Genomic DNA, 9,329 nt, shown 5'->3' with positions numbered 1-9,329 from the left:
AACAAACTAGCAATATTTTTTTCCTTCTATACAAATTTAAAGGGAGGTTTCTCTTAAAATACTGTGTTGCCATAATGACACCTGGTTTCACCTGAAGTTAGCTATTCTTGAGCCTAGAGATAACCAATGCCTTTTTCTTATGGAAATGTTTGTCTTAAGCTATGCTAATGTACTACGCCTTTACCCCAAACTCGGTCTCCAAGTCGGTTCCGCCTCTGGGCCCAAAACCTACTTGACAAACCAGTATGTTATACTCAGATATTGTTCCCCTAATCTATGTAAATGAAACTATTTGTATGGTGGTCTGCCCTTCTTTAAGATTCAAGTTAATTATTTTATGGCCCAAGATTATCCCAAAATGCATCTTATGGGCGAGGGGCCTGGTGCTATTCTGAATTATAAGACATTCCTTTCTTTCATTAACAGACTGCTAGTGACTATATAACATCCAGCTGAAGACTAGCGGGGGGGGGGTACTCTTTCTGCCCCCTTCTGATGCCTATGTCAGAAGCTTTCTCTATCTCCTTCATACTTTAATAAAACTTTATTACACAAAAGCTCTGAGCGATCAAGCCTCGTCTCTGGCCCCGGATTGAATTCTTCTCCTCCGGGGGCCAAGAATCCCGGTGTATTCGCGTGATTCAACAACAACCTTTCAAACACTTTATAATCCATAGCTAAAGTAGCACATGCTCACCCTCTAGTTACAAGCTTAATATGTAAGCATGAGAAGATGTGGGAATAGTACTGTTTTCATAGAAGCACTTTCCTCCCCTGCTGCTGCTGCTGCTAAGTCGCTTCAGTTGTGTCCGACTCTGAGCGACCACATAGATGGCAGCCCAACAGGATCCCCCATCCCTGGGATTCTCCAGGCAAGAACACTAGAGTGGGTTGCCATTTCCTTCTGCAATGCATGAAAGTGAAAAGTGAAAGTGAAGTCGCTCAGTCATGTTCGACTCTTAGCAACCCCATGGACTGCGGCCCACCAGGCTCCTCCCTCCATGGGATTTTCCAGGCAAGAGTACTGGAGTGGGGTACCATTGCCTTCTCTGTTCCCCCTAGAGGTTAACTATTTAGATTTCCTATTGACTATCATAGATGATTCTTCTCTATTTTTGGATTAAAGATAGCTTGTCCAGTATTCTAGCTTTGTTCATGTATTCATTATTATTGCTTTAACTGGTTAAATGCAGTTGATATCATTGACACGTATATTCCTAAGACAATTTATGGTTTAAATGTTCAACTCATTTTTTAATATAGCAATAGTTTCAAAAACATCAAACTTTAATATACACATCTTTATTTGTGATATAATTATCAATTTTCTTCATTTAATTTTTTAGAGACTATACTACAGAACTCCTAAAAGGGCAAAAACAAATAAAGCATTATTTCCAAAAGTAAGGCTTGCAGAGTCAATAATAAACATGACAAGGTTGTTAAATGTTTGAGATCCTTAACAATGTAAGGCATAGAGCTAGCCTGGAAGACCATTAAGTAAATATGATCTATATTATGGAGAAGAGTAGATCCTCATTCCCTTAGGTAGATGCAATAAACTAAGAAATCTTACTCTTAAAAAACATTACTGGAGTATAGTTGATTCACAATGTTGTGTTAATTTCTGCTGCACAGCAAAGTGATTCAGATTATATATATATATATATATATATATACACACACACACTTTGTCATATTCTTTTCCTTTATCGTTTATCACAGGGTATTAAATACAGTTCACTGTGCTATACAGTAAGACCTTGTTGTTTATCAAATCTTTATTATAGATTTTAGGTACTAATTTTAGAGCAGCTAACAACTTTGAACTTGTTCAGACTTAAAAACAATGACACACCCACATGCTCTCTCAGCACCTTTCAATAACCTGCCTGTTTCAACACTTGGTAGCTTCAGATCAGATTATTAGCTTTTACCTTTCTTTTTTACTTTTAGCAAGGTAATTGGAAAGGTGAAATTGATAGAAAGTTATACAATTCAGTGGTATTAATATTCCTGCATTGCCTGTAGGAGTCATAGTCTGACTTGTTTTTCTCGTAGACATTTGGTTATAAATCCAAATGAATATCATTTAATCAGTCCTGGAGGAGAAATAGCTCATCACAACCTGTTAAGAGATATTTGTGAAAAATGTAATGAAATGTTTCAGGAAGAAGGAAGAGACGTACACCACCAAGATTCTCATGAAAATGTATCTAGTCTATTGATGAACTCAAATTCCAAGTCTGAGTTTTGAAACAAAATTTCGATGGCATTTTAGCTAATCTGCAATGAAAGAAAGTGAAAGTGAAAGTCGCTCGGGACTGTCTGACTCTTGTGAACCCATGGACTGTATAGTCCATGGGATTCTCCAGGCCAGAATACTGGAGTGGGTAATTGTTCCCTTCTCCAGGGGATCTACAGTCCGTGGAATTCTGCAGGCCAGAATCCTAGAGTGCATAGCCTTTCCATTCTCCAGGGGATCTTCCCAACCAGGGATCGAACTGAGATCTCCCACTTTGCAGCCTGATTCTTTACCAGCTGAGCCACAAAGGAAGCCCAAGAATAGAGAAGTGGGTATCCAATCCCTTCTCCCACACTTTGCGACCACATGGACGATACAGTCCATGGAATTCACCAGGCCAGAAGAGTGGAGTGGGTAGCCTTTCCCTTTTCTAGGGGATCTTCCCAACCCAGGGATTGAACCCAGATCTCCCACAGTGCAGGCAGATTCTTTACCAGCTAAGCCACAGGGAAAGCCCGAAAATATTGGAGTGGGTAGTCTCTCCATTCTCTCACTCTTTGCGACCACATGTAGTCACAGTCCATGGGATTCTCCTGGCGAGAATACTGGAGTGGCTAGTCATTCCCTTCTCCAGAGGATATACAGTCCATGGAATTCTCCAGGCCAGAATACTGGAGTGGGTAGTTGTTCCCTTCTCCAGGGGATCTTCCCAACCCAGGGATCAAACCCAGATCTCCCACATTGCAGGCAGATTCTTTACCAGCTGAGCCACAAGGGAAGTCTACAAATGCTGGAGTGGATAGGCTATCCCTTCTCTCAGTCTTTGCAACCCCATGGACTATACAGTCCATGAAATTCACTTGGACAGAATACTGGAGTGAGTAGCCAATTCCTTCTCCAGGAGATCTTACAGTCCATGTAAGTGCAGGCAGATTCTTTACCAGCTGAGCCACAAGGGAAGCCCAGTTATACTGGAGTGGGTAGCTTATCCCTCCTCCCACTCTTTCGACCACATGGACTCTAAGTCCATGGAATTCTCCAGGCTAGAATACTGCAGTGGGTACCCATTCCCTTCTCCAAGCAATCTACAGTCCTTGTAATTCTCCAGGCCAGAAAATTGGAGTAGGTAAGCCTTTACCTTCTGCAGGGCATCTTCCCAACCCGGGCTCAAACCCAAACTTCCCACATTGCAGGCAGATTCTTTACCAGCTGAGCCACAAGGGAAGCCCAAGAATACTGGAGTGGGTAGCCTATCCCTTATCCCACTCTTTATGACCATATTGACTATACATTCCATGGACTTGTCCAGGCCAGAATACTGGAGTGGGTAGCAGTTCCTTCTCCAGGTATCTTCCCAACCCAGATATCCAACCCAGATCTCCCACATTGCTAGCCAATTCTTTACCAGCTGAGCCACAAGGGATACCCAAGAATACTGGAGTGGGTAGTCTGTCCCTTCTCCCAATCTGTGCGACCACATAGGCCAGAATACTGGAGTGGGTAGCCGTTCCCTTCTCCAGAGATGCTTCCCAACCCCAGGATCGAACCCAAATCTCCCACACTGCAGGCAATTCTTTAGCTGCTGAGCCACAAGGGAAGCCCAAGAATACTGGAGTGGGTAGCCTATCCCTTCTCCAGCGGATTTTTCCCCCACCCAGCAATTGAACCATGTTCTCCTGCATTGCAGCCAGATTCTTCACCAGTGGAGCTATCAGGGAAGCCCCTTACATGAATAGCTTTTTTTGCTCTACACCAAATACAAAATGCTCCATTTCCAAAGCCCTGAAAAACTCTTTGTGGTGATATCAAATAAATAAGAATAATTTTAGTTTCTTTTACAGAAAAGAAAGTCAAATTTAATTAAAAACTAGAATTAAAAATTAGCAAATACATAAACACACACTGAAAAATACACACGCAAGAACACTATGTATTGACTCACAGAGGGGATATGCAGTGGTCCAAGACCACTCAATATGGCTTGTCAGTTATAGGAGAAATCCAAGCATGCACACGTGTGCACACACACACAGAGCACAGGCACACAAAAAGGAACCCAGTATTTTTCAACAGTATACTCAATCTACCATAAACAAAAATTCATAATTAGTTTTCAAAGCTTCCTTTTTTAATTCAAAAAGATGCCCATCTCGGGTATAAACATACATATATTTTTTCAGTGGTTTACTGTTGGCTTATTTTAAATATATTAGTGTTATTACATGCAACTATTTCCTGTATTTAACACGCTTTCGTTTTATTTACTTTAGTGTCTCTAGCTTGAACCTACCAAAAGTTTCTGGTTGGTAGGAAGACAGGTGCCTTATTCTCTGTGAAATTGAATGTATTGGTTTTAAACACTCGTCAGAAAATGTTTGATCAGCATTTCAACACATGGAAATAGTTACATCGATGCTTAAATTGCCATTTTCTGCGAAAAGTTCCGCAACTTCAGGGTCGAATATTAGGCAGTCACTGTTGATAAAGGCTGTTGCAATTCCCTCATGAATAGATAGAGGCGTGGCTTCCCAACTCAATCGCCGCCTATTACCATTTAGCTCAAGTTGATAAGTAAAATTTTCAGCTTGCTCGCGTGTTCCTATTAGCTGGACAATTGCAAAGAATTTCTGGTGACCATCGTAGATTTCCAGTTTTTCCAAAACTAGTAAGAACTGAAACCCAAAACAGGACTGCACCATCACCCACTCAAGGGTAACAGCCAGATGAATGTTGGCTGCAAGGAAAACTACAACTTCTCCCTGCAGGGTTATAATGGAGTCATTATAGTGCTGCATCAGATGCGGCACTACCGCATCCATGGAGCCTTGCCACCCACAGGAAGTACCAGGGCGAGGACAACGACAGGGCCTAAACTCACAGTGTTCTTCATGGTCTGCTTTTTCTGTGGGTGGCATAGTTTTTCCACATCCTGAAGAGGTGTACTTACAGGGGAAAAGTACTAAATTGGCCAGTTTCTCCATAGCCAAGTTGCGAATGGATGTCAGCGGGCCCCGGCAAGCTGGACAACGTGTGAGCTTTGGGCGACAGTTGCCACAAACAAGATGGCCACTCCGACACTGTATAATTGGAGGTAACACATAGTCAAGGCAGACCAGACACTCAAAAAGACTCGCCAAGTCATTGTTGGACACAGTGGTGTCAGTCAAGACAGGCGCCCTCCGGGAGGAGGGCGCACCAGTTGAGGTTCCAGTAGGTAATGCTCTTTCAGTTGAGGTTCCAGTAGGTAATGCTCTTTCGGTTTGACGACTCATGTCTGTCGGGGGAGAGCGCGCCTCGGACCTCGGTCCTGACTCAAACACGCTCCGTCGTCGCCGCCGCCAACGCCCGCCACCACGGGCAGCGCCACTGCCACTGCCTCTGCCTCATGCCAGTACCGACGGGACACTCTGGCTCGCCGCCGCCATTAGAGAGTGCGCGCAGCAATGGTCGCCGCGGCTCCCCACAGTCCGCCGCCGGCGTTCCGCGCGTTCTCGAACCCGCGCGCGCGCCCGCTAAATACCTCACACTATGGCGGCCACCGCGGGGAAGCGCGGCCCCGCGCGCCTGCGGCCCGCAGGGGGCCAACAAGAATCTTTTTAAAGGAATAGGTCATTGTTACAATCTAGCATTCCTTGCCCAGAGCTATTTTGCATGTTGAGTCATATAACAGTTTTAGTCCTAGTAACTGTCTATTTGGGGAGCTCACCTACAATCTGGTGACATTATGGAAAAAGTATGAAATTAGAACTGCAATAGGAATAATCCAGATTTTAAAAGATTAAATTAGTACTTAGCTACTTTTCATGTATAAAGGTGCTTTTCAAGCACTAATTAATCCGCTGAAAACCTCTGTGAGCATGGCTGGACTAGGAGAAAATCAGAGTTTTGAAGAGAGAAAAGTGAAAAGTTTCTAGTGGAGCTGTATTTTTCCATAACTCATCTCCAGGCAGACTCTCCTAAATAGGTGTCAATTAAATTCTGCTTATCTGAACAGTCAGGCTGTTCAGTAGATTAAAAAAATTCAGTTTTACCTGAAACCCTTAGGAATAACCTAAGGTCTTATCCCACAGCGAAACAAAATCTCAGAATTGAGAAATCAAGGAAGCCCAGAACTATCCTGGATATTTGTACATATTCAGGGTCAGTGATGGACTATTATAAAACCAAATAAATACACTGGTTTTAACTAGAATTGGACATATTGCTAAGAAAATAACCAGTTACATCACCATGTCTGATTCCGTGCAGGTCAATAATTCATTTCTGACTATGGCAGTTTCATCAACCTTTTGGGGTGAAGGAATGCATGTGGGTGTCACTGACTGCTACTGGCAGGCCTGAGGCATAAACAAGAGAGAAGACCAAATTGAAGGGAAGAAGTGGTGGTGGTAGAAGATCACCAACAAATTCATAAGATGTCAGCCATAATTTCAACCAATGGCCCAGAGAGCAGGGAGATAAATCTGTTAAAACAATGGGATGAGTAAGAATAAATACAAGGAACAGGTCGTGCTGGAAGTACAGGAAGAATTGGAATAGCATATTCATGTGGGAATCGTGTCAGAAGCCAGGATACTGCAAGTAGATATAATCTATTAATAGAAGGGGACGACAGAGGATGAGATGGCTGGATGGCATCACTGACTCGATGGACATGAGTCTCGGTGCACTCTGGGAGTTGGTGATGGACAGGGAGGCCTGGCGTGCTGCGATTCATGGGGTCGCAAAGAGTCAGACACGACTGAGCGACTGATCTGATCTGACCCAAAACTCAAACCTGAGAAACATGTCAAATTCACGTGGGACATTGTGGCATGGAGCAACAGTACAGCTACCCCCACACACAGCACTTACACACACATGCACACACTTCTAGCCCCACAGGCCTGTTCTATATTTTTCCATTTCAGTATCACTTTCTAACATGCTTCACAATTAACTTAACCATGTTCTCTCTCTCACTCCCTACCGAATGGAAGGTACTGAGGTAGACAGGTTTGTATGTTTTGTTTATTGATGTATGCATATACAACAGTGTCTGGAATATGATAGGCTCTCAGTAACTATTTGCTGACTAAGTGATTTTAAGAAATGAGTATGGGAACTCATTCCAGAGTGCCTTAGTGACGGGTCAAAACACTCTGAGCTCAATATGATGCATTATTTATCAACTGTTATTTCTATAGTCATGTGGACTCTACTTTTAAGTATAGGTTCTTGGGACTTCCCTGGTAGTCCAGTGGTTAAGACTCCTCATTTCCCCTGCAGGGGGCACAGGGTTTGATCCCTGGTGGGGAAACTTTCTGCATGCTGCTTGGCATGGCCAAAAGAGGGAAAAAGAAAAAAAGGTACAAGTTCTCTCTGTCTGCTGCTTTTTAGACAAATAGAATGGAGACCCATCAAAGTGAGCTGAGGAAAGGGAAGAGCAACAGGAAAGGGGTTCAGAGGATACTGAAGGGTGAGGGGATGATCTATTCTGTAGGGCCCTGTTGTCCATTGTAAGGATTTGGGCTTTGAGTCCAAGAGAGGTGGGATGCCACTGGAAAGTTTTGAGGAGTAGAGTGACTTGATCTGACATATATTTGAACAGAATCTCTTGAGATGCTGTGTGAAAAATAAACTAGAGGGGTAAAAAGGCCAAAGCTGGAAGACCATTGAAGAGACTACTGCAATAATCCAAAACACAGATGATGATGGCTTGGAATTGAGTGGTAGCACCAGAGGTTTTTTGAACTGGTCAGACTGAGGGTATCTTTTGAAGGTATAGCCAATGGGATTCCTTGATGGATTGGATATGGTGTTTGATAGAAGGAGAATGAATCAAGGAAGATGATAGTGTTTTGCCCTGAGCAAATGGAAGAATGGAAATATTTTATTGAGACAGGAAAAACTTGGTTGTTGAATGATTGAGGATGTTTAAAAAAATACCTTGGGGATTTTAATGCATTTTCAGATCATGTTTCTTCCTTCAGTGAGGCAGGTTGGTAGTGGTGCTGGATACTAATCATTTCACTGTCGATTGTGTAAGTCAACAAAGCTGTGAGTAGGGTTTTGAGGGGTTGATTTTTGTTTTTATTCCTGAGATTAAATATGATCCAGTACAAAGAATATTCAGAATATCTATCAAGGAAGGAATAGATTTTATTATAGCAGATTAATGAGCACATTAAGATGAGTTCATTTAGTGTTTTACTATGAAATTCACCAAAAGAAGTGACGTGGTTTTGGTGTCTATTGGTCATCTTAAATTCATTGATACCAGTAAACTGTAAATTACATATATGTATGCATACAAGGTGGAAACCACTAGCAAAAACAAGATCAGAGCCACAAGAAGCCACACTATATTAAACTGAAAATGCTACACGCACATAACTCTGAAGTTACACTACTTCTGCGAGTGAAATCTTAAGGAGTGTGTTACTGATTTCACTTTTGTGGAAAATCTGTACAAACTCAGTATGGTTAATAATATGGCATTTGTTAAGAAAAAAAAAAAATTTAGAGACACACTCATCTCCTTTGATCCAGAACTCCACTTCTACTAATTTCTCCTGAGATGATATTAAGAACATGCACAAAGATTTACATCCCAGAGTGTTTCTCAGGGCTTTTGTTATAATAAAAATTGGAGACCATTTAAACAGCTCAATCTAGAGCATTGGAATACATGATGCACATTCATTCAGTGGAATACTATACAGCCAATTCAAAGAATATTGTAAAAGTGCACATATTAGTACACAAAAACCTTCCTGACATATTGAGTGAAAAAAACAAGTTAGAAGACAAAATTACATATGACCCCATTTGAAGACTTGTGCAGGTAATCTATTTGAACACAAAAAATCTGCAAGCAGATACCACAAAATGGTAACGGTATCACTGGGGGGATTATGGAGAGTTTCTATGATTATCTCTATTTGCTAAAATAAATCTGTACTACATTTATAATAAAAATATACAAATGCATGGAACAACAGTGATTACATTAGACAGAGATATTTCATGCTTTATAAAGATACACAAGTCTTGTTTTCCCTGGAGACACACCCTTGTTCATGCATCACAGGGTAAACCTTTA

At 41.9% G+C, this 9,329-nt stretch overlaps 1 protein-coding gene across 1 annotated transcript; it reads right to left on the bottom strand.

Annotated features, from left to right (window-relative positions):
* Positions 1-4,139: 4,139 nt before the first annotated feature.
* LOC129639212 (E3 ubiquitin-protein ligase SIAH1-like) lies at positions 4,140-5,617 on the bottom strand. The gene has a single exon (XM_055564244.1). It carries the CDS (start codon positions 5,515-5,517, stop codon positions 4,633-4,635), a length of 885 nt encoding a protein of 294 aa, XP_055420219.1. The 5' UTR covers positions 5,518-5,617; the 3' UTR covers positions 4,140-4,632.
* Positions 5,618-9,329: the final 3,712 nt, after the last annotated feature.

This window comes from Bubalus kerabau, chromosome X (assembly GCF_029407905.1).
Source record: "Bubalus kerabau isolate K-KA32 ecotype Philippines breed swamp buffalo chromosome X, PCC_UOA_SB_1v2, whole genome shotgun sequence".
Classification (NCBI taxonomy): Eukaryota; Metazoa; Chordata; class Mammalia; order Artiodactyla; family Bovidae; genus Bubalus; species Bubalus kerabau.
This window is presented reverse-complemented; position numbering and strand designations above follow the sequence as displayed.